This window comes from Dermacentor albipictus, chromosome 1 (genome assembly GCF_038994185.2).
Source record: "Dermacentor albipictus isolate Rhodes 1998 colony chromosome 1, USDA_Dalb.pri_finalv2, whole genome shotgun sequence".
Classification (NCBI taxonomy): Eukaryota; Metazoa; Arthropoda; class Arachnida; order Ixodida; family Ixodidae; genus Dermacentor; species Dermacentor albipictus.
Window position 1 is genome coordinate 390596101 of NC_091821.1, and position 26591 is coordinate 390622691.

General features: G+C 47.0%; 2 protein-coding genes and 1 long non-coding RNA gene across 8 annotated transcripts in view; 1 reads left to right on the forward strand and 2 right to left on the reverse strand.

Annotated features, from left to right (window-relative positions):
- LOC139054988 (solute carrier family 22 member 7-like) overlaps nt 1–7949 on the reverse strand; it is a 29121-nt gene extending 21172 nt beyond the window's left edge. The window contains exon 1 of the mRNA XM_070532693.1: nt 7737–7949. The gene's annotated coding sequence lies outside the window, so the exon portion shown is untranslated. The remainder of the gene's footprint in view (nt 1–7736) is intronic.
- Nucleotides 1–26591, forward strand: part of LOC135914277 (uncharacterized) — a 241449-nt gene that overhangs the window by 116678 nt on the left and 98180 nt on the right. The gene's annotated exons all lie outside the window — the stretch shown is intronic.
- Nucleotides 19458–26591, reverse strand: part of LOC135913702 (solute carrier family 22 member 13-like) — a 47579-nt gene continuing 40445 nt past the window's right edge. For all 5 annotated transcript variants that reach the window (XM_070532030.1, XM_070532028.1, XM_070532029.1 and 2 more), the window contains one exon: nt 19458–20068. In XM_070532030.1, coding sequence (XP_070388131.1) covers nt 19972–20068 — 97 coding nt within the window. In that variant the 3' untranslated portion in view covers nt 19458–19971. The remainder of the gene's footprint in view (nt 20069–26591) is intronic.

The following is a 26591-nucleotide window of genomic DNA, read 5'->3' on the forward strand; positions in this document are numbered from 1 at the left end:
TGGGACCCGGAAAGGGATGCGGCTGTTAGTCAGCTGGTCTGTACTCTCGTGGAACGAGTTGCGGGCGGAGAAAACTCCAATTGCGTTTAACTTTTCCTTTTGCTTCATTATTTCTTTGAATGACAGCTCGTCGCGACGCTGGCAGATGCCCGGAATCATATACACGTGATATGGGTTAGATAAGGTGAGAAATAAAATAATGTGAAACAGCATCCATCACGAAATCTTGCAATAACCGTCAAACCGATAATCAAGATGACTGTCGCCCGTTACCTCGTCTGGTTTTTCCCTAATTGTATAGCACCTTTCGTGCAAAATTGGCAACTGGAAACAGAAATCGCAAGGAGTTGAGAAATCAAGCGATCTACTAAGGGAGAGAGCCAAGGCAACAACCAAACTGCAAGGAAAAGCGAATTTAACAACAAATCTAACAAATATAACCGTTGCTTCACAAAATATTTATGGATCAACATCTTTTTATTTAAATAGGAATTAGAGAAAACGCCGTCGGAAGCGGAGAACAATTACGTGTTTTGAATGACGCTTCTACAGTTATCGGTCGAACCGCCTCACGTAGCCACTTCTCTATTGTGCTTATGTGGGTGTTTTTCTAACCTTTCGCGGTGGGCGCAGTACGTCTACAATCGCAGTATCCTGCGCTCTACGCGGTTGTATGGGACTGGCGGCCACACAGCGGTACGCAACTTCCCAAATAACAACACGAGTCGTTTTCGCACTTGGAGCAGTAAACGAGGAATCCAAAAGAACTGTGATTGTTCCGCAAATATATATTTCGCTGTAATTCTTCCAGAGCTAATACAAAAAATGCTACTATAGTCGGAGACAACTTAAGTCTACAGTGAAGCCTCGCCCACGCCCTCATTACAACCAGCCACTGTTCCTCCACGAGGCTGCAAATAATCCGTACTTCAAACTTTTCCTGTTACCCAAATAAGGCGGTAACCACAAAAAAGTAAAATTATTAGCGCTTAATTTTACACGTTTTCCCTCGCATATTACAGTGGAATGACGAAAGCCTAATTCTTTATTGAACTGAAATGCTTGCTTCGCTGCAACTATTTATTGTCAAGCTTCACTTCAGTTGGCAGCGAAGTTTCATGAGTAAACCGGCTCAGCAGTGAAAAGAACTGTACCGCAGACTTTTGAAGAGTGAAATATACTCAGACTCCGTACACTTTGTCCATGTCTGTTGCATACCTCATTGGTTCCGCCGATGGAAAAACTCTTCAAGAACAGCGGACGATCTGGAGCTATCAAGCACGACGCCATATTGATAAGGCCGCATGACGATGATTTTGTTTGCTTCTGTGATTAACTGGCGGAGTAATATTGCTACATGCGTGTGGTATTTGTTTGAACGAGGCGCGTGGGTGCCATCACTCCAGAAAAGAGGAGTAAGAACGAACTGGGCTCGAGCTGTGGATCTAACCGGTCAGCGCTGCAAGTGTTGTTGTAAATATAACCTATAAATAGTTTCTCGTCTTACTGGCTCGTCTTTCGCTTAAGAATATCTACAGAGGTTCTACAGCTACCTTAATTCTACACAAGAAAAGCAGGGAGATACCTATAGAGAAAGGGGTGAGACAGGGAGACACAATTTCTCCAAAGCTATTCACTGCTTGCTTAGAAGAATTCAAGCTATTAAGCTGGGAAGGCTTACGAGTAAAGATCGGCGGCGAATATCTCAGTTACCTTCGGTTTGCCGATGACATTGTTCTATTCAGCAACAATGCAGTCGAGTTACAGCAAATCATTGGAGACCTTAACAGAGAGAGTGTAAGAGTGGGGTTGAATATTAATATGCAGAAGATAAAGATAATGATAAATAGCCGGGCAAAGGAACAAGAGGTCAGGATCACCAGTGGGCCTCTAGAGACTGTGAAGGAGCACGCTTACCTAGGTTAATTAATCACAGGGAACCCTGATTATGAGAAGGAAATTCACAGAAGAATAAAAATGGGTTGGATCGCATACGGCAGACATTGCCAGCTCCTGACTGGAAGCTTGCCATTATCATTGAAAAGTAAGATGTGCAATCAGTGCATTTTGCCAATGCTGACATATGGGGCAGAGATTCGGAGACTGACAAAGATGTTTGAGAGCAAGGACCACGCAAAGAGCGATGGAACGAAGATTGCTAGGCATAGCATTAAGATACAGAAAGACAGTTGTTTGAATCAGAGAGCAAACGGGTATAGAGGATATTCTAATTGACATCAAGAGGAAAAAATGGATGTAATGCGCTGATTAGATAACCGTTGGACCATTAGGGTTGCAGAATGGGTACCAAGAGAAGGAAAACGCAATCGAGGATGACAAAAGACTAGGTGGAGCGATGAAATTAGGAAATTCGCGGGCGCTAGTTGGAATCGGTTGGCGCAGGACAGGGGTAATTGGAGATCGCAGGGAGAGGCCTTCGTTCTGCAGTGGACTAAAAACAGGCTGATGATGATGATGATGACGACGACGACGAGGACGACGACGACGATGATGATGATGATGATGATGAAGGTGGTGGCCCCCCCCCCCCCGAAAAAAAATCCTGGGTACGTGCCTGGTACAAATCCTTGGCGAACTGCTGACAACCGCACAATATGCTATGCCTGCGGTACACCGGGACATGTAGCGTGCTTCTGCCGCCGGCGCTATCCAGCCTTCGTGGGCGCCCCGCGACCACCTAAAACCGGTCTCGCGCTGCAGCGGTGGCAGTCCGCACAGCGCCACATGCATGTTACCCACTACACACGGAATATTAGTACCATATCACATTGCTCAATTCGCTGCATCGAATTTTTTACATCAGTGGGCAACGCGGTTTCAGAGAGACAACGGTGCGATAGTGAAGAGCGGAACAACACAAACAGACAGATAGTGTTGCTTGTCGCGCGATATGTGCAAACGAAGGGAAACACGGTGAATGGACGTTGGTCACCCGCTTTCAGCTTGGTCGAAAAGGCCAACAGCTTTCAAGGTAAATTGTTGCTCTTGAAAACTTCAGTGATACAAGACACTTCTGAAAACTACTCGGGCGAAGACATTGCCAATGTGATGCCTGTCCACTCTCAAAGTACCTTGAAATTTGCTTCATTTATGGTCGAGGCACCTCCTCCGGATGCGTTACCCAGATGATACGGAAGTTCTCGACCGAGAAAATAACGCATGATCACTGGTGTCGTGTGCACTATGATGAGCGCGGAAGGCCACTTACGGAAACCGGCCTCCGCTGCTGGGTCCCCGTGGGCGCGATCAGGTCAAGAGCATAGGAGATCGTAGCTGATACTTTTAGCAACGTTAAATGCTAACGTTGGACCCACACCAGTGTGGCAATGCGAATACCCTGCACTCTTTCTATACTTCACGCCTTCCGCTCGGTACTTGCACCCGTCTACGTGGTGCCGACTACCTGGTTTGCTTTTCGCGTCTTCTGCCACGTTTTTCCACGTCTTTACTGATGGCCACCTCTAGTCTCGTTTTTTTTTTCTAGCACCGTTCATTTTCAATTTCTTCGCCATTGTTCTTGCGTTGTTGCCTGCTGATCCCTCTTTTGTCTTTTGACAATCTGGACAATGCCCTTCCGGGTCTCAACTTACTGTTTGAGTGAAACGAAAACACAAAAGCTTCGATAGAAATATTGCAGTAGCAGTAGACGAGAGCAAGGTTCATTGTCATTTGGGACAATCACCCCCGTTGTCAGATTTGGCTTTCCCGCACAAATTCTTTCCTTTAATAACATCGTGCCGTCGTCGCTCGCATCGCTTCAGTGACAAGCCTTTCGGTAGACCCCATTTTGTTACGACGCAACCAAGAGTGGCTCAAGTCGGAAGAAGACGATTTAACGTGTGTAGGTGGAATCGGTCTCGACAGCCATCTTTTTATGCATCGTTGTCTCTCTTGTAAATATTGTAAATACATCGTTATATGTGACTTCTGCAACGTAACAAATTGGTGGAGGTCCGGTGTACCCACGAGAAACAACAACGTAGGTCCGCAGTGGTCGTCGCCTCGGACTGCACGACATGACGGACAAATGAGGACCCGACATGGCACGGCCCACATAAACGCCTACGACCCCGACGATTGTGCTGGCTCACCCGCGGGATCCAGGAACGTTCTGTGGCACCGATCACCTCGAGTTGGAAGACTGGATCGCCACGTATGAGCGTATAAGAGCCCACATCAAATGGGACCCGATGATTATGTTGGCTAACTTGATCTTCCGCCTACGAGGCACGGCGAAGGTGTGGTATGACAACCACGAGGAAGAGCTTAACAACTGGTAAATTGCAAACAGAAGCTAGCAGACTTGTTCGGACGTCCCGCCGGGCGGAAGAGCGCCGCTAAGAAAGAACTAGCGAACCACACCCACACGTCCACAGGATCATACGTCTCTTAAATTCAGGACGTGCTGGCTCTGTGCCGTAAGGCAGACAGCGATATGTATGAGTCGGACAAGTTTGGGCATGTACTGAAGGGGATCGACGACGATGCTTTCAACCTGCTCATGTGCAAAAAATTGTGGAACAGTACAGGACAGAACAGAACGCTTTGAGCAGGCCAAGAGTTGCCACATTGCAATGCCGTTAGCTCGTCTGCCGAACACAGCCGCGACATCCTCTTGTGACGACAGGATAGGACTGCAGCCACCATCATGATCAGATGACCTGACGTCGATAGTACGGCGAGAACTTGAGGCCATGGCTCCTGCAGTCCCTTTTTCCCGCCCCAGTGAGTCGAACAACTTGCCTGCAGCATCATTTGTGAAGGCAAAAATAGTCTGCGAAGAACTAGGTAACCTTGGAGTTCATTCTATATGTGCCGTTGCCGCTTCACAGCTGTCTCATGCTACAGGTCCATCGACTGGTCCGCGGTATCCTGCATGCTACCGAAATCCAGCCGAGTGGCTAACCTCAGGCGATCGGCCAATCTGTTTTGCCTGCCGGAGTATCGGTCACGTTGCTCGCCATAGTACAACCGTACTGTCTCCTCCCCTCTGCGACCGCCATTCACCAGTTACTACCGCCCCGAACAGAGCGAACATTGTTACCTGCCTCAATTGGCACCACAACAGACGAAAAGTGACCCTCATGCTCCTTGGAATTGTCCTTCGTCGTCATTCCGACGTCACCAGTCCCGTTCACCACCAGCTCGTCGACCATCATGGTCCCTATCGCCGCAGGCTCCTCGCCCACCATCCCCGAAGCAGCCCCGACGCCCTTCTCCAGAAAACTAAGTGATGCAACTCCCGGAGGTGACGCTGCATTGACGACTCGACCGCAAAACCCTCTGACCACTTTGCCGACCACACATAACTTGATGGACCTTTTAGTTGGTGCCTTCAGTGTCCCAGCACTCATTGACACTGACGCGCACGTATCCGTGATGAGTGCCCGATTGCGCCGACGCCTAAACAAAGTTTCTACACCCGCTGGATCACGCACCCTCCGCGTCGCCGACGGAGGAATGCCTACCGTGCTTGGTATGTGCACCGCTGGCATTGGCATTACAGGGCGCCTAACGACTCCTTTGTTTGCCGTTTTGGAACAATGTCTCTACGACGTTATACTCGGATTCGACTTTTTATCGTGCCATCCTGCCATCTTTCATTGCGCGTCTAGTGTCATTCAGCTAGAACAGCCCCATGGCTGCTATATATAGTCCACCAGTCACGCAACCATGGTTATGCTCTCCCGAAGACATCCGCCTGTCGCCTGAAGACACTACGCAGTACGTCACCTCACTGTCGTTCCTATCTGTTCCTGACGGCGTCTGTGTACTATATTCCACCGCTGACATACTGCTTGAAAGAAATTTAGCTGTTTCCCATACCGTGCTCACTGTTGCAGGCAATCAGACTTCGCCCCTCTCCTTAATTTTAACTGCTCCACTCAAATTTTTCCCAGAGGCATGTCCTTGGCGACATCTGGCCTGGGAACGATTGCGAGATATCGGCTCTTGACGCCAAAATTTCGTTGCCCTCAACAGGAACCTCCGATTTACCGACTCTTACAGACGAATTTAGCAAGGTGATTGCGCGTGATCGTGCTCCGTCGCAAGCTGCTGACCTCCACCGTCTCTTGGAAACTTACCGGGACATTTTTTTACCTAGACGGCCACCTTTTAGCCCAGACATCAGTGGCCACCCATGCTATTTACACCGGAGACGCCAATCCGATACGCCGCCGGCCGTACAGTGTTTCACATGCTGAACGACAAGCGATACAACGAGAAGTCGATATGATCTTGACTAAAGGCGTTATAAAGCCGTCTTGACATGACACCGACTACTGCCTCCTGGCCATTTCTGATCTGCACGACATCCGCACTGACAACGGCGTGATGACTGCTTACGTGTTCTGATCGATCGTCTAAATTCAGGACATTGGGAGCCCACGCTGCGCATGTTCGTGCTCTACGACGACGTTCTCTACCGTCGCAGCTTATGCCCTGAAGGACCAGAACATTTACGTGTTGTGCCATGTCATCTCCGGACATCAGTTCTTGAGGAGTTGTATAAAGCCGCTACTGCAGGCCACCTCGGCGTTGCGGGCACTTACGACCACGTACGGCGCCGCTTTTACTGGCCAGGCGTGTACCGCTCTGTGCACCGCTACGCTGCAGCCTGTGCGCTCTGTCAGCGCCGCAAAAAAACCTGCTGTGCTGCCCTCTTGACGCCTTCACCCGATCTATGTGCGCTCAGAACCATTCTATCGCGTCGATCTGCTCGGCCCTTTTTCCGATGTCGAAATCTGGCAATAAGTGGGTCAAGGTCGCGACTGATGACGCGACCCCGTATACGATCACGCGAGATTTGCGCACAAATTGTGCAACAGAGGTGGCAGATTCTGTAACGTAACAATATCATATAGGCGGAGAGGCACCGGAGTACAATAGCTCGAAATATCATTAAAGTTTACTCCCCTTACCGTTGACGAGACCTTCTCCCTACACGGCTTGTACGTACACGTCCCCCTGTCCTTATTGAAAATCACTTTCCTCGCCTTCTACGCATCGTCGCACACACCTATGTCATGCGAGAACCTGCAGTTGTGCTCATGAGAACGTGCTTGTTTCCACTCATGTAAAACCTAGGTGGCACTACTACGAAGTGCTGATTATTCAAGCTGAGAACGCTTTGTAATTGAGGAATCGCTATCTGAATGCGGCGTCGTCGTCAGGCAACATTTTGCCTTGTGGCTGTCGTGACGCAAAAGTGGTCACTCGGGCCATTTGGGTAACTTCTCAGAATAATATAGCGGAATAACAACACCTGAGGGTGAACAAGCGCATTTATTTTTTGTCCGCCGACACCTCACATTGAGTAATAACAGCGTGTCTGCTTTTCCAGAATGAGTTGAGGATTTCAAACATGCGGCTCACGCATGATTTTATTAATTTGCAAAGTACACAAAAGCGACGAATTGCGCTTATTTTGGTTCTAACAATTGCAGAAAAGTCGAGGTTACCTACACCACCATCGCAGTGGAGCGTGCTTCTTCTGTTGAGTTTTTCTAAATAATAAACACTGAAACGAAAATTTTCAGCGATTCCTTTACCTTTTTTTCTCTCACACAAACTTCACTGCGTATATTTCTGAAGATTAGTAATTCTTGATAGTTCTTAGCGAAAAGAAAATAATAGTAGGAAAAGGTTTAAATCTAATTGGTCGCAGCGCAACGTAATATACAATAATCAAAATCTCCTACCGAGAGACTTACCAGAACGCTGATTGAACGGTAATCTCTTTTAAACGACGCTAAAATGTTTCTCCAGTGGCGATGAGCGACGTCCCGTCACGGCGAAGACACGAGCGCATCCACGCACCGCTATATCCGTCTCGAATCGCTGCCGTCCGGATCCGGCGAAGCCTTGGGCGCAGCGCACTGCGCGTGGCCGGGCGATCTTATAACCTCGCACGACTGCGGACGGCCTGTTATAAAGATACGCGTCATGCTAAGTGATCATCCGCGACGATAACGCGACCACGCAACCACTGCGCCACGGCCCTGCGCCTCCGTGCGATCAGAGTATATCCTCTTTCATGGGGTTTTCTCAGAACCCGGCAGTCCCCTAGCAACTGAGGCTGAAACGAAAGTGTTGGTGGAACTTGAATGCATGGCGTGGCGGGGATACAGCGAGCAGGAATGGATGGAAGATATGTATTCATTCGAAGGTTATAACGGCTTACCCTTACGTCAGAGATCTTGCAGAAGTAATTAAGGAACGGACGCGTCGATGTTCCGTTCGAGGCTTACATTCGATGTTCGCAGCCGTCACTCTTCAAAAAGTTCACGCCCTTTGGTGTGTATCTTGTCCCACTACAGTAATTGACATCTGTCTTGCCCGCATTTCCTTTTTTTAACGCTGCGAGCCCGGCATTTCCAAGTGACGAACGGCACGCGCGTTATCAGAGTGACGTATAGCATTCTCGATAGGAAAGTAGCGAGCTCAGCATTTTCAAGAAAGGCAAGGCAGGCAAGGAAGATGATGATTATCGTTGTGGGACAAATGTACGCCCCAATGGGTGCTACTCCTTTAATGTGATTGCAGACAAACGACGGAGATAACGGTTTCTTGGAAGTAGCGTCGCTTCCACTCAGGCATGCTTACGTAGAAAGATAACATCTAAGTATGTGATAGGATTGCAAGTAATTTCTTGTCATTGTCACGTTGCCAGCATTTGAAAAGCGTAAGAGCGTAGTGAAGTGCGCCGGTTGGTGCATTGTTCAAACTCGAAAACAATGGCGTAATGGGTAAGGAGACCGATAAGCACAGATTTGCAACACGTGTAAAACAGCCCGCAGATAAAGTCGAGGTTGAAGGTAAGCAAAAAACGTGATTGACTAGATAAAACGGGAAACAATAGCTTTCTGCGACTGCCTTGCGATCGACATTGCACTGTATGCAGTACTCTAAGGACAGAAGTGCGCGCAGTCAGTGCAAGCTGTCCGCGCCATTTCTTTTCCCTTTAAATTGCAGAGGGTTAGCAAGAATATCTTTAAATATTGGGCTCTGGTACTACGTGTACCCGCACAGGAGCTCGACTCGATTGAAGCTCCTTCTAACGCCAGAGGAATACTTCTGAAATGAAATGATTTTGCGTTCGCGTTTCTTTTCTTTTTTTTCGAGAAATAGCCGCTGAATACGAAGAGTGGCAAAAACAACGAGAACGAGAACATAAGAAGAAACCAACGCCAGTCTGCAGCGGCAAGCGCAGTCATGACGTAGACGTGTTTCATCGTCTGCGATAAGGATACGGCCATCAGCACCATATATGACACACGTAAACTGCCGCTCCCTCCGCACGTAGTACGTGACGAGCTTGACGGACCGTCTGTCCGTACTACTCCACAGGTACGCCCATTTGTCAAAATAACGTGTCAGTCTTTACTGGGACCATTCAGAAACCGTACTCTGAACGGTTAGCTTCTGCGTCAGCATCCCGGCTGACCATTCTTGTTTGCCTCCCCTCTCCCCTCGGACAGGCAGGAGCTCTGGCAGCACTTCGAAAGAGAAAGAGGGAGGCTTTACACCGAAAGTTGTGGAGGTTCGCCGGGTGACTGTCCTTGATTGCTTTATTCTAAATGAAAGAGGTGCGTATGAAATGGTGCATGCACGCGAATGTATGCGCACTACAGTGATGTACAGAAACACCCACGCTCAATTCCTAGCCACCGTTTCAGGCTGATGCTAGAGTTTCGAAGAATGGCCGAACCTCATTATTAACTTGCAGACTGTTGCTTAAAGCAATCGTTATGGAAAAATACCATTTATTCGAATCCATCTCAGCTTAAAATCCCTTTTGCATATTCCCTTTGCCCTGCAAGTCCATCAAAACTTCTGTTTGCTATTGCTTGCCCCCGAAATACTTCTTGTGGGTACAGTGTGTCTCGCAGACCAATAAGCCGGCGACCAAACACATTATCTTGAGCGTTCTAGTTGATCTGCGGAACTCTGAGGTTCTGAAACTAGAGGACAACAGTTTTATTTTTATTCACTGCCTTGCGCGTTTGAACTTTGGGTAAGCCGTACGAGGCATAACTACGCTCCTCGGGGGACAGTTCTCGTCGGGTTTAAGAGAGACTGGGCCGTGCGCTTTTAAAGCGAAGCTTGCGAATCCTCCCGGGCTTTCCTGACCGTGGCTGCTGCTGCTGTCTTGCCCAGAAGCTCACACTTAAAAAAGAACGACTTAGGTTCCCGACGGTGGAATCAAACCTCGGCCTCCCAATACAGAAGCCGGGTGTCATAACCACTGGGCCACAAACTGATGTGCACTTGCACGGTGCCAAAGCCAGCTAGCTCTCTTAGATGATCGCCGCATTTGTCACATTGTGTAGCACGGGTGCGCAAGAGCACATGCTCACCCACCTGACAGCTTGTAACGTGCATGATGGAGTTTTGAGCAAGTGCCTTCGGTATGACCTTGCCTTGGCCAGGAGAACGCAGGTTTCAGCGCCCTTTGCGAATTTAAACAAAGCTTCGCTGTATGCAGATTCCAACAAGGTGCGCTGCATGGATCTGCCGCGATTTGTTGCAGTTGAAGTTCCCTATATACTTTTCGGAGTATCAGAGGTCAGTGTACTACAAGGACGTAAGCGGACTTCTGCTGGAAAAGAATGTGACAGGGAGATCGTCATCTCAAGGCAGTGCAGAGGCTCGGCAGAAAAAGAAATCATAGCAAATAAAGCATTAGCGCTTGGTAATTTCGCAATATTCCTCTCGCATTTGACATAACGCCCAGTGTACCAGTCAAGCACGCCCTGTTTTCTATGCTTGATCCAAGTTTCTATCCAATGTTCACGTAACCAATTTTTCGGGAGATTCGGCTTTTTCAATGCCTGGTACTCGTAATGCTTACGTATGCCTCACGTCAGACTCTCTGGGTGCTGTTCCCAACAGAAGCTTGTCTCTTATATAAGGGTAAGAATCAAACATGCATGCCCTTTTTTTTATTTATATGGTATAAGGAGATGTTGGCGCGCAATTCTTATCTTAGCTACTCCTTATCTCTTGAGTGGTTCCATCATACAACATGCAGAGTTCAGGAGAGAGATAGAGAGAAAATAATGCAGAGAAAGGCAGGGAGGTTAACCAGAGGTAGTTCCGGTTGGCTACCCTGCGCAGGGGGAAGAATTAAGTGGGATAAAAAGAGAAACAGAGTGAAAGGGGGAGATAGAAAGAAAGGGAGACAAGCACGAACAAAGCGCGTACACTACACAGCGGTAGGGGGCGGCATTCTTAGAGTCTGTCGCGAAGCGCTGTGGACCGCAAGAACCTTAATAGCGCGAGTAAATCCTTCAGCGCGGATGATCTTTCGGAGCATTGGTCTAAAGCTTTCAGTTCTGAAAGTGGACGATTGTCCAACTGGTCCAGTACTCTGCACATTTGTCTCTCAGCCCTGTACCGTGGGCAGACACAGATAATGTGTGCAGTGTCTCGTCGATGTTACATGTGTTGCACGTGGGACTGTTGGCCATTCCTATAAGGAAAGCATATGAGTTTGTAAAGGCAACGCCTAGCCACAGACGGTAGAGCATGGTCTGTTCACGTCGTGGTAATCCAGGCGGGAGGTGCATCCGTATGTCCGGAGACAACGAACGCAACCGACACATGATGAAAACATTCGAGTCCCACAGGGGCAAGGTACACTCACGGGACATCAATCGCAGCTCAGCCGCAGCGTCTGTTCGCGAAAGCGGAATGAAGACTCGTTGACCACACGATCTGCACACTTTCATGTGCAGATCGGGTGGCTTCGTCGGTGTGGTCATTCCCGCTGATGTTACAATGTCCTGGAAGCCACGGAAAGATTATGTTGTGTCCCTTGTTCAAGATTACATATGAAACATGTCCTATTAAATATCACGCCGTTCAATCATAGGTTGTTACGTACGATCACGCGTGCGTTCTTGCCACCTTTGGCAGAGTTACCATCGTTATCGTGTTGACGCACTCGTTCAAAAAGCTCTGGCTGCATCAGAATCTTCGTGAACGTTGTCGCCTATTCGACAGCGCGAAAGCCACGTTTAATCTGATTCTACGCGCGACGCAAAAGCACGGTACGTTTTCGCAATTTACGCGAGCACCGCCGACTGACCTGGAATGCGCGATGACATGTGCATAAAGTAGCGAATGAACTTGAGCGGCGGTATTCGATTCTGCGACGTGTGACCGCCACTCGCTGGTATTGTCGTCAGTAAGGTGTTGATCTGCCTTCTGGGTACAAGTTAACCGAAGAAAGATTTCGAGTCTTTCATTCACTCTTCGCCGGTTTTTCTGCTTACGCAAAACCTGCGACATCACTGCGTCATCTCGCCTGACTTATCAGAGATGGCGCACCCCGCGCAAGAACTGTAAGTGCCAACAAGTGGACCATTGACGTCATGCATGGCGCCTCTCGTTCGCACCTCATCCAAGCTTCCGAAACGCGTGTCTTAGCTTTAAAAGGGCTGTCAGCGGGACCGCGGCCATCTTAGATGGGGCAAGCTAGAGGTACAGGACAGCCTCCTTATGGAATTTCTTATATTATCTAACAGTATTATTAAAATTGGTAAGTACGCACGTGAAAGAAGTTAAACGCTTTCAAGTGAACCGAATAGCGGAATTCAGGTGTAAAACAGTATATATTAGGAAAATATCCGAAGTCTAACTTCTGTGCTGGAAGAAAATAATTAAAAAGAGAGAAGTGAAAGTGTTTCATTCAACAAATAAAAAAAATTACGATGATCGTTCCGGATTCCCAAACCGGGGACGCCAAACAATACATCTGCGGCGTTCATTGAAAGAATCCACTACATCCGTCACCTTCTTGACACGTGCTTCAATTTCCTCCGTCCTTCTTGCTTTTATGGTGAGTACAAAGCACCTGCCTTGCGTTTACGACAAGCGTTTGCAGAGAAACGAGCCGGTCCAGTCCGGATTCAAGATAACAAACAGCGTGCAGAGAGGGTTCTCGGCCATTGCACTCCCGACCAGCTGCATTCTCTATTTAGTCGCGATTTCGAATACAAATCGAATGCGTTCTTTTTTTTTTAGCGGAAGTCATCGAGTAGATTGTTTAATATTTTCTTTCCTTAGAACATTCGGCACGTTCGGTTTCGGTCGAAAATTGTTACAGTTAAGGGCACATATTGCTCGATTATTGTTTGACATATTGCTTAAAACAAATGTGAATGCCAGTCTGCGCAACCGATACATCTAACCACGGCGAAGCTATAAAAGAAAGTTACCACACCTTTCGAAAGTACTGGGAATCTGTTTGCTGGCTCACGGTCTCGCCGCAAACGCAGAAACTGATGCTTGCGTTCGAGCGCTCATGTGGCTGGCTCCTCCTTTACGGTGACGGCTACGACGCAGTCATGCGTTCCAGCAACACGGCGTCTGTATTCACCACCGCAGCTGTACCTCTTACATGGAGCTGATATAACGCGTCACGGCAATCATAAGGTACGGGTAACTGTCTAAAAATTTAAAAAAAGGAAACAGGCAGACTCAGCTCCAGTTGACATCTAGGTAAAGCGAAGTATTCTTGCTGTGATTGGCTCATGAAACATGTGTGCATGTACAATATGTGGAGTGTGGTTTTAGAGATATAAATATTAGTAAGGCTATTTTTCTTTTGCCTACGCTTCGTGTAGTCTCGTGCAGACTAGTGTTGTCTCGGCCAGAGGCTATGACGTCGTGTGCTGCCCTTGGTTCACTGGGCTGTAGCCAATCAGAGCAGACTGCATGTCGTCTTCTACACAAGCAAACGAAAAGCGCCCGTTTCGCACTTTTCAAGACTTCGCACTTACTGGCTTCGTATATGCCCTTGCGTGAGACTAAGAGCCAATGTACGAGCTTCCTTTCAGCAACAAATCTAGACAAATTGCAGCTATATACATTGCGAACGCGCAGCGCACGAAGACAACTTCTTTATGCATATAATACAGCGCGGAGTCTAAAAGAGCCTGCACCATCCTCGAGTAAGATAAGTTTGCCTTCTTGAAAGATTAAGTCACCTTCACCTGCGACAGTCTGCGACACACGGTCACGCCCCCACTTCGCTGCCCGTCCCTGCCGCGAATCTTCACTATCGTCACCATATGAGCGCCGACAGTGGTAGGCAAAATGGCGCCATGCGTGTGCGACGCGAGCTTAATTGTGGTCTGCTACCTACACACATCGAAACCACAGTGCAAAAAATGTAGTTTTCATGCCACATGAGTGCTATAAAGGATGGCTTCGTATAGGTGGGCGGAGCTACGCTTTTTCTACACCAGTTAAGAAAAATGGCGACTTCCTACACTACCTACACTCGTGTAGCCATTGTAGGTTTAAATAAATAGATCATCATCATCATCATCATCATCATCATCAGCCTGGTTACGCCCACTGCAGGGCAAAGTCCTCTCCCATATTTCTCCAACAACCCCGGGGATGTACTAATTGTGGCCATGCCGTCCCTGCAAACTTCTTAATCTCATCCGCCCACCTAACTTTCTGCCGCCCCCTGTTACGCTTCCCTTCCCTTGGAATCCAGTCCGTAACCCTTAATGACCATCGGTTATCTTCCCTCCTCATTACATGTCCTGCCCATTCCCATTTCTTTTTCTTGATTTCAACTAAGATGTCATTAACTCGCGTTTGTTCCCTCAACCAATCTGCTTTTTTTCTTATCCCTTAACGTTACACCTATCATTCGTCTTTCCATAGCTCGTTGCGTCGTCCTCAATTTAAGTAGAACCCTTTTCGGAAGCCTCCAGGTTTCTGCCCCGTAGGTGAGTACTGGTAAGACACAGCTATTATACACTTTTCTCTTGAGGGATAATGGCAACCTGCTGTTCATGATCTGAGAATTCCTGCCAAACGCACCCCAGCCCATTCTTATTCTTCTGATTATTTCCGTCTCATGATCCGGATCCGCAGTCACTACCTGCCCTAAGTAGATGTATTCCCTTACGCCTTCCAGTGCCTCGCTGCCTATTGTAAATTGCTGTTCTCTTCCGAGACTGTTAAACATTACTTTAGTTTTCTGCAGATTAATTTTTAGACCCACTCTTCTGCTTTGCCTCTCCAGGTCAGTGAGCGTACATTGCAGTTGGTCCCCTGAGTTACTAAGCAAGGCAATATCATCAGCGAATCGCAAGTTACTAAGGTATTCTCCATTAACTTTTATCCCCATTTCTTCCCAAACCAGGTCTCTGAATACCTCCTGTAAAGACGCTGTGAATAGCATTGGAGAGATCGTATCTTCCTGCCTGACGCCTTTCTTTATTGGGATTTTGTTGCTTTCTTTATGGAGGACTATGGTGGCTGTGGAGCCGCTATAGATATCTTTCAGTATTTTTACATATGGCTCGTCTACACCCTGATTCCGTAACGCCTGCATGACTGCTGAGGTTTCGACAGAATCAAATGCTTTCTCGTAATCAATGAAAGCTATATATAAGGGTTGGTTATATTCCGCACATTTCTCTATAACCTGATTGATAGTGTGAATATGGTCTATTGTTGAGTAGCCTTTACGGAATCCTGCCTGGTCCTTTGGTTGACAGAAGTCTAAGGTGTTCCTGATTCTATTTGCGATTACCTTAGTAAATAATTTGTAGGCAACAGACAGCAAGCTTATCGGTCTATAATTTTTCAAGTCTGTGGCGTCCCCTTTCTTATGGATTAGGATTATGTTAGCGTTTTTCCGAGATTCCGGTACGCTCGAGGTCATGAGGCATTGCGTATACAGGGTGGCCAGTTTCTCTAGAACAATCTGACCCCCATCCTTCAACAAATCTGCTGTTACCTGATCCTCCCCAGCTGCCTTCCCCCTTTGCATATCTCCCAAGGCTTTCTTTACTTCTTCCGGCGTTACCTGTGGGATTTCGAATTCGTCTAGACTATTTTCTCTTCCGTTATCGTCATGGGTGCCACTGGTACTGTATAAATCTCTATAGAACTCCTCAGCCACTTGAACTATCTCATCCATATTAGTAATGATATTGCCGGCTTTGTCTCTTAACGCATACATCTGATTCTTGCCAATTCCCAGTTTCTTCATCACTGTTTTTAGGCTTCCTCCGTTCCTGAGAGCATGTTCGATTCTATCCATATTATACTTCCTTATATCAGCTGTCTTACGCTTGCTGATTAACTTCGAAAGTTCTGCCAGTTCTCTTCTAGCTGTAGGGTTAGAGGCTTTCATACATTGGCGTTTCTTGATCAGATCTTTCGTCTCCTGCGATAGTTTACTGGTATCCTGCCTAACGGAGTTACCACCGACTTCCATTGCACACTCCTTAATGATGCCCACAAGATTGTCGTTCATTGCTTCAACACTACGTTCCTCTTCTTAAGTTAAAGCCGAATACCTGTTCTGTAGCTTGATCTGGATTTCCTCTATTTTCCCTCTTACCGCTAACTCATTAATCGGCTTCTTATGTACCAGTTTCTTCCGTTCCCTTCTCAGGTCTAGGCTAATTCGACTTCTTACCATCCTGTGGTCACTGCAGCGCACCTTGCCGAGCACGTCCACATCTTGTATGATGCCCGGGTTAGCGCAGAGTATGAAGTCTATTTCATTTCTAGTCTCGCCGTTCGGGCTCCTCCACGTCCACTTTCGGCTATCCCGCTTGCGGAAGAAGGTATTCATTATCCTCATATTATTCTGTTCCGCAAACTCTATTAATAACTCTCCCCTGATATTCCTAGTGCCTATGCCATATTCCCCCACGGCCTTGTCTCCAGCCTGCTTCTTGCCTACCTTGGCATGAAAGTCGCCCATTAGTATAGTGTATTTAGTTTTCACTCTACCCATCGCCGATTCCACGTCTTCATAGAAGCTTTCGACTTCCTGGTCATCATGACTGGATGTAGGGGCGTAGGCCTGTACAATCTTCATTTTGTACCTCTTATTAAGTTTCACAACAAGACCTGCCACCCTCTCGTTAATGCTATAGAATTCCTGTATGTTACCAGCTATATTCTTATTAATCAGGAATCCGACGCCTAGTTCTCTTCTCCCCGCTAAGCCAATAACATATGCAAACCAAAATTAAGAGTTACGTCTAAACGCACTCCAAGAAAAGAGACAAAATCACAAGCAGAGATAATATCAGAACCGAGCGCCAGAACTAGCGGAGTAAATATCGGCTTTTGAAGGGATATGAAAATCATGAATTTAGTTTTAGAAGGGTTTATAGTTAGATGATTATTTTTTTTTACCAGTTAGCATCCTCACTTAGTGCACAGCTTTGTAGTTAGAGAGGCAACCGTTTTGTCACTGCAAGATACCGTAGTGTCTTCAGTGGAGGATCGCCCCGACAGGATGCTCGTCCCACGACCAGCGATAAAGCGCATCGGGGATGAAATTTTGGCAAACCCGGAATTTTCCTACGTCTACAAGCCTCTAAGTCCGCTCTACACTTGGCCCTAGAGTTGGCATTTTGTTCCATCACCACCAAATTTTTCAACAAAGCCTTCATACAAACTATTCTCCTCTGACATTTGTTGTGTACCGCCATCACAACACACTGATAAGGTTCGGATACATTCACCTTGTACAAGCACGGGTAAGACACTCGACTGTTGGGCGTGGGGTCGTAGGTTCCAATCTGACCACCGCCAACGTTTTTCCTTTCGAGGTTATTCTGTTTTTATTTATGGAGCGCATCGTTTTACGCATTACGCCCTGACAGACCGACGGACAGATTTCTTGGCTGTGTCGCTTAAGAATGCATATAGGCATTAACGATTACGCTTGGAACTGTCCTTGACTTTATCTAAGGCCCCATTTCACTGCATAAAACGCCAAATGTGTAATAATAAAATAGTTTTCAAGGCTTCCGCGGCAAATTCTTACACATAACAAAATCGTATCTGAATTCCAAATATCAAAAAGCGGTAACATGCAATGAAATAGCCGAGCACGATCCTGTACTTTCTGTGTCCAACAGGGTAGCTTATTAGCTAGCCGCACATGGAGTATTAGTTTCTTCATTCTTGCGTTACAGTTAACAAAACATTGAAATACCAGTTGTGGCGCATAGCGAAATTCTGCTCCTCGAGCTGGACTACTTTAACATGAGGAAATTATTTACATGAAATATAAAAATGTGTAATTGAGCGATTATGAAGTTTTCGCACATTACTTTCATAATTATTTTGCGGCACATGTTGCAACATACGAATTGTAGAGAGTGAGTTCGCAAGGCATATATGGATATGTATGGATATATCCGTTTTGAACAAATTGGAAGGATGACAACAGTTTCGAGATTATGAGTTCCCAAAATGTGCGACAAAATACATCGGTGGTCCAATTATTTTTTAGCTTCAGTGTATAAAAAGACATTTTGTTAGAGAAGTAAATCGAAGAACAGCTCATTTTTATGAATGCTCAAAACTGCTACTAGATTCAAAATATTTTCCATGTATATGCGCTTTGAAAACACACTGGTTTCAACTTGCAAACTGCTGTAGGTGCACTCAAGTAATAACTAAGAGTCTGTTTTGTAAAAATATTTTTATTAGTCAATTATACTTACGTTTGTTTGATTTCTCGCGCAAGTATTACGTCCCTCTAAGAGGAATCCAACTTCGTGTAATCCAACCTTGAGCATCTTCGAGTAATCAGAAAATTCTATTAACATCAAAAAAGTAAATAACTGATACAATACGGGGTGATTAATTTTGATCTTTATGAAATTTTTAATTATCGCGTCTTGCAGATACCATAATTCTAGTCCTTGAACTGTATTATTCAGAGAGGCGGACATTAGTTGCACGCGAAATCGAAACATATCTTTATCTAATTTGAAAATCGCTAATTAACTTCTCAATTAATTACTTTGCGGTACATATCGCAATTTACGAATTGTAGCCGGTAAGTTTGCTAGGCGTATTCACTTGGGATGGATTTCCAGACTGACACCAGTTTGGGTGTACGCGCCATCAAACTCGCCGTAAAATGGTACTGTTGTTCTACTTACTTCTTTAACAAAACGCTCTTTTATGAATTGAAGCACGATGTAATTGGAACGCCCGTGTATTTCATCTCACACTTAGGGAATGATATATCGAAACTGGCGTCATACTGGAATGTAACTCCAAGTGGATACGCCTTGCAAACTCAGTGGTTACAATTCGTAAATTGCAATGTGCCGTTGTAAATATAGCGCCGTAAATTAATCAATAAGAAGTTACTTCGTGAATTTCTGTTAATTAGTAGAATATATGTTTTGTTTCACGTGCTATTATTGTCAGCCTGTTCTAATAGTCCAGCTCGATGCTATCGGCCACAGGCGATTTTTAAAATTTCTGGAAAACTTAAAAATTATCATCGCGCATTAGCCACCAGTATAACAAGCTGAGGTTGCACGTTGGGCCTGTTCGTGCGTCACATGAAATGCCACTGGCCTAACGCATGTAAGAGGATACGCAGCGGGACAGAAAAACGCACACAGCGCTAGCTTTCAACAATATATTTCCGAGATGAGCTGTACATATACCCTTCACAAGGTGCGTCACTGGACACGTGCTCCGAAAATTTCAGCAAACGCAAAAAAGAAAACAAAACGCTCAAAACACGCGCGACGACGGCAGGCTCGCGTATGCATTTATGACATGCGCAAAATTATAATTCATTTGTTGTTAATGTAAATATTATTCCTGCACCAACTGGCGCGAAAGAACTTTATTATTATTAACATTATTCTAACGATGACTGGCTAATTTCACTTTAGAAGTTTATTTCAAATAAGTTCTCGTTGGTCTGGCTCTCATTGCCTGACAGAGGCTTGTTCGTGAGAACGAAGTGCTTGAGCCGTCATGTTCGTCTGAGTATACATGAATCTTGACTCGCTATCGCGGAGTCAAACGGAGCATTCCTAGCTGTCCGTACAAAGGCTAGCTAGTCAGGTGTGTGTGAGCATGGCGGCTTGTATAGAGAGCCACTAAAATGGTGTATCCGTCGTTTATGCTTTAAACTGACGAGTCCGCGGCCAGAGGAGTAGCTGCTGCTCCCAGCTCGTCTTCATTGGAATTCCGTGCCGCTATCCTTGCCTGCTTCTCAAGCCACCTGCAAAGAAGAAGAGCCCCTCTAAGCATAAAAGAATCGTGTGTTTCTTCAAGAACACACCACTCAGAAATGCTGCACAGCTGTTCCTGAAAACGGTTTTTAGGAACTTGTATCTTTAGGAAAACTTGTATATAGGCCATGTGCACCAACGATGAAGCAGCAAAGTACAGCGCAATGGCAGGCGAAGACATCCGCACATTCAACTGCTTCCGGTTAAACTGCCGGTTTCGACATCCTAAAATGCATGTAAGGTGTACAAGGTTTATATCGTTTTAACGAGAGGTCCCAAACGCAGCTTCCTGACATGTTAATACTCTAACAATGCGGCAGCGGTGAAGTCTGTGCTCCATAGTATCACGCTTACATCGTTCTTTTTTTTTTTCTTTGACGGTGAGCATTTTTCACTGGGTTATCACTGTTATCAAGTTATCATTTGGTGCATGATTTAACTGTCGCGCTTTCGTGCTGTCATGTTGCTTCTTTACGAAGTTTCTCGACGCACCAGTACACCAAGGCGGTGACGACGATGACGTCAGTACAAGCGATCGTGTGGTACACAAGGTCAGGCAAACGTTCTGGGGGGGGGGGGGGGGGAGGGGGGGGGGGCAACTTGGTCCTTCAAATCCGCAAGAGTGTTCCTATAGGCGTTTGCACCGGTACGCGTGCCACGAGCCTCTTAAAGGGCCCCTTACCACGCCCTACGTGAAATTTTTCCTATATTTGATGTTGAAAATCCCCGTCGGAGCGAGCGTTCCACCTCAAGAATTTCTCGCAACGTCTCGGTAATACCGGAGATGCTAGCAAACGAAATGCTGCGTCGCGATGGTATACGGGTAAGGCCAGCTATACCCTAGCCGCAGCACAAGCTCTCTCGCGCCCCCCTGCGCCAGCATCCACAGGCAACATTCGTCGCCTGCTTTCTTCTACCTGGTAATCGAGAGCTTACGTCCCCATTACGTCACGAGCACCGCGTCTTGTTCTTTTAATGCGAGCAGCTTTCTCTGGCTGTTTCGTCCGTTTTCGTACTTGGAGGAGGTCTGTGGTCGAACTGGCGGTACAAAGGCGGCGAGGGAAAAAGCGCGTGCTCGCAAACAACCGAATTGCGGGGTGTGGTGGGAGGGAGGGAGGCAGAAAGGGGAACGTGGCTCTCGTTCGTTCGGGCTATTCGTTGACATTGACAATAACCGTCGATGGTTTCTGCACATTTCTTTCTCTTGATGCGCGGCTCGTTTTCGTTGCAGTTTTCCGTTCTCAGCACTTACCGGGAATTCATGTGTTCACGTTACTGCTGCCTATTGGACTCGAAGGCACATATACGGGATCCGTTTAGCTTGGCTAATAAATAACAAGAATGCCAGGAGGTGTCGCTCCGCATGGCAGTGACCATCTCAGCAGCAGAGATCTCGTTGTTTTCTGTCCGCTGATCACGTATTGTTTGTTGACTGTTTATCAACTGCAGACGAACGGGAAGGCAGGCTACGTTATAACCGACTATCTCAATACGCAGTTAAGAAAGTAAGGATCTACCCCTTTTCCATATAACACTGACACGCATACGCAAAACACATAAAGAGGCTACGCTTACAAAAAACGTAAATACAAACAAGACAAAAGAATAACGCCAACCAGAAGAAACTAGCCGTATCCGACCTCGTTAAGAATTATAATTTCACTCCTACTGTGCAATAAGAACACTATTGTACGCGCACACACGAATGCGATTGTTGAAGCCGTCCTGAAAGTGAACACTCAGTATAAACATAAAGTTCGCCAGAATGTATTGTTCAATTAAAATGGTTAGCTTGCTGTGAACGAGCAAACCTCTAAGGGCTGTCAAACACATCGCTCTTCATCGGGGTGTGACCATGGACCACATGCTTTCGTTACAGGATAATCATGTCTGTCCAAGTGGCTCACTTTCACACTCTAATCGAACCACTGCTGGTCGTATTCGCGGGAATTTTTAAGTTTTCTGAGAGACACTGATTCCAGTGATATATTTTACTTATCTTGTAGGTTATGTTACAGTGTTTTGTTTACGTTGCAGATCTGTGATCTGCAGTGAATACCACTTGATTTCTCGTCATTTCTAATCGTAGTGGGATGCCAGGCGTGTGGTTAGGCAAAAGACACAAAGATTCAGTAAAGAGCACCTCGGCGGCTAAAATGAAGCGTAAACATATAGGTCCAGAAAACCGTGGCCCAGAGTCAACGTTACGGTAGAAAAAAACACTTGTAAATCCCAGAGACGAAAACCAAGCGCGTAGCCATAAATATCCGCAGGGGAGAAGATGCAGCCCAGCGAACGCACGAAGCAGAATCCGTGAGACAGATGAGGAAATATTCAGGTGCAGCCGACAGCGTAACACACAAATGCGCAAAAATAACATTTCTCAGTGTATGCACATAGTTCAATTAGTTTTCCAGAATTAAGTAATAAAGTAGGCACAGACAAAAGCCTATCAGCAGGGCATTATTATGCAGGGTACAAAAAGAAACCTACAAGCTTAGTAACCTGTTAAACACCACTTCGGCAAAAGAGTCTCGTGGACCGATCGATGCTGTCTCACACGTAGCGAAGTCATCCGCTGCCTATCGATGGCGTATTAAAGGTTAAATATTCCTTCACAGGTGCATGCTATCCTGGCAAATGATACATCAAAGGCAGCGAAGCTGTACGGGCGATTTCTCACACCCTTCGGAAGTACTATTAGCCCCGAAATCTCGTTGAGTGGCGCTCTCTCGCGTCTGACGTCAGCGGGGGGACTCCGCTGCAGCGACGTTAAGGCAACTTTATGCAGTCGGCTGATCTCTTCCGCTCGAGTTTTTGAAATGCGAGTCGATAGGTTAGGAGAACAGTGTATATGGACTGTTTCCTAACAATATTGCCTGCGAAATCGAGCGGCGTCGCAGTCATTCCCACACTTAGTGTGGATTGCTCATGGTGTCGTCGGCTAGGAATAAGTAGGTGCGCGCGCCTGCACGGGCGTTGGTTTCTCGTCATTTTTGTTCCGTTGTCGGGGTCCACTCATAGTGACTTGTCGACCATGTTTTGACGATGAACTGCACCATTTGAGCCTCGGCTATCGGTTCTGAGCTGTAATACTGTCTTTGTCTTCGTCTAGTGCATGTGGCGTGTTCGGTCGCCCGCTCCATTGGCCAAAGATATATCAATTTTGTTGCTTCCGAGCGCTTTAGGAATATCACGAAAGACGTCTGATGCCGTTCTCAAGACATTAGGTCGTCGCTGGGTGGCGTCAATGCAAACGCTACTTTAGCGGCAGTGGCATGAATGTAAAACAGCATTAGGTAATCCAGGAGTGCAGATTTAGGGGCTAGTTGGTTCGTTGCATCCATTGAAGTCATAGCGCTGGATTGACAGGAACACAGGAACATGAAAGACGACAGGACGCGCGCATGTCCTGTCGTCTTTCATGTCCCTGTCAATCCAGTGCTACGACTTCAATGGATGCATTAGGTAAGTGATGGATAAGCAGCTTTAAATGGTGTGGCACGATGCAAAAAGCCCAAGCTGATCAGAAAACACGAAGAAATCGTGAAAATATAAATTGTGTGGCTGAGTATTGAATCTCAGATTTGCCTCACATATTGTGCATCTTTCACTTTAAAGCGGAAGTTTCTAAGCATGCCGTCAAAAAGAAAGTGACGTACGAGCGGAGGTTTCAGGGCCACAAAATTCACCAAACAGTGATGGGCGCAATAAATTTTTGGCGCAATAAACAAAGCCGGCTAGTCTCTCTTTCGTAGGTGAAGGACAGCTGCTCTGTGCATTTGTGGCTGAAGGTCGTTTGTAATTAGGTCGTCACCGACTTTATAGGAGTCTGTTTCCTGACTGCGTTGCTGCGGCGTTTGAGCAAGGTCCACGGATGGCTCTGGCATCTCGCCTACAGCTTTCACTGCGCAGCCAGCCACAAGCGCGCTCGAACACATGTGTTCAGCGACGCTGCGCTGCAGTACTGACCCGGCTGCTTTTCCCGCCGCAGCCTTGAACTCGAAGCGGACCTCCAACGCGAACTCGATAAATCGCGACGTGAAAAACAGAAATTCCAAGCATTAGCGCTAAAAATGGAACTGCGCCAATTGGTTGCTGTCTAGTCGAGTGAGGTATACGCAAGGCAACTTTTATTTCGTAATTATTGAATACGTTTCAAAACAGATTGGCAATCTCGCCCGAAGGGCGGAGCACTGATTCTGTGAGCAAGGTTTAGCCCTGCACTTGAATTTATCGGACCGTGTCCCAACACGTTGATTCACATAACGCGGACGCGACATAGGCGGCTGTAGCTAAATTTATGGCACCTTTGAACGCTTTAACACGCCGTGTAGAGCTGCTAATCGAAATCGCACAGGCGTCACTACGCTGCACGCGTAAAGAGCCATGCCAGTAAAATTGCGTACCTTTCAGGTTTCAGCTACGAGATTGTTTTGCAGTTTTAACATTTAGTAGTCTTAAAAGATCGAAGGTGAAATGTATGCGCTGGGAATGTTATGCTTCATGATATTCGTCTTGTGGTTGCCATTCTGAAAATTCTGAGGAATAATTTAGTTGAGAACGTAAAACCTGGTATGAGCAACGTTAGAGCTTGAATAGTGTAGCAATATAACCAGCACATACGGCATGGGCGATCCTATAGCATACATAAACCGAAGTATATACGGAGCCCCATGACGACGCCGACGATGAAAATTAGCTTGGAGTGTCCATATAATTGCTATCGAATAAAACGCGGCACTTCGGCTGTCATTTTTATCATTTGATACCTTTTACGCAGTAGCACGCCGCCGAAAACGGCTGAACTGCCCTATAGCTTCGCTGTAAAATGCGCGCCAGGCCAAGCAAAGCATTTTAAGAAAACAAAGAGTTCGGCAAGTGATACACTCTTTTAACACAAGGCGAAAACTTGCTGCACATTTGCCAATACATGGAGTTATACAATCAGGGTTAGACTTCTTTGCGAGACATATTGATAATGCATCAAGTTATACAATCGCGGCTGGAGTTATTGCAAGACATAACGAGCCGCAATGGGAAGTACCCGCGTGGCAATAAGGCGACCTCCTCACTAAGGCGCAGCGGCGCGCGCTCCTTCCGAAGGGGCGTAGGGCCGATCTAAGCTCGAGCCGCCCATCGCCGCAAGCCGCACCGCACGCTTGCGGTCGCGTGAAAAATTGCACGTATCCAGCACTTGTGCGCAAATTACCGTTTACACTGTGTACACAGTGTATACCTTACACATTGTAAACCGAAATTTGTGCACAAGTGTTTGATACGTGCAGTCATTCGCGCGACCGCACGCGTGCGGTGCGGCTTGCGGCGATGGGCGGCTCGAGCGTAAATCAGCCCGTACTTGCGCGGCCGTCCTCGCGAGCCGCAAGAGCGTGCACGTTCCTCCATCGCTCGCCGCCGACAGCTGCCGCTGCGACTGTGACGTCAACGCGCAGGGCGCACGCGCCCGCTTTTCTGCGCAACACCGCCTGGCGCGACCGCAATTACTAAACTTAAAGATTCGGCAGACACTTGAGACTCCTTACGTGCGGAAATGCGAAAGCATTGTACTGTTCGTAGACCTCGGCACGTCACGAACGCGCTCATTTTATACACCCGTGACGCGGCGCCACCTCCTCCGCACCGTCACATGTGCCGCCCAATGACGCACGTACTGGTCAGCGAGATTACTGCAACGCAACGTGTGCAGTCAGGGACGCACTGGAACGATGAAGGTGATACGAGGATTGCGGCATGACAATGGGAAGACATTCGTGAAGTCATGACAATGACAACGACTACGATGACAGGCAACGACTACGATGACATCACGACTGCATCATGACAACGAATGCACGACTACTGTATGACAACGATGGCTATACGACGACGGCATGACGAGAGTCACGTCACTAATCTAGAGTGTCGACAATGGAGCGACCACGTCGGGATCACTAATCCGCGTACATACCTAGTGGCGCAATTCGGTGGACCACTTGGACCACTGAGCGACATCAATGGGAAGACTTCAATAATGCCTTCCCCTTGTCATGCCGCAGTCCTCATATCACCTTCATCGTTCCACCAACGTTCCACCAATAATGACAGCATGACGAGTTTAATGACGAAGCTGGAATGAAAATGACGGCACGAACACGGCGGCAAGACGACGACAGTATTACAAAGGATGCATGAAAGTGATTGTTTAGCGATGACATTACGGTGGAATGACGAAGATGAAATGACACAGATGACGATGTATGACGTCAATGGGATGACGTCTCTGAAGTGATGATGGTGGTAAATTAACTGCATGACGACGATGGTACAATGCCGATGGCATAATGATGCCGGACGACGAAGCTTGAATGAAGACGACAGGACGGCAACAACGCCATCACGATCACGGTGTGACACAGCGGCAGTATCACGACGTGGCAGTGGCACCGATGACATTACAACGGTATGTGGGAAATTGGTTGAAGGTGAGGGTATTAGGACGATGGGGACGTGACG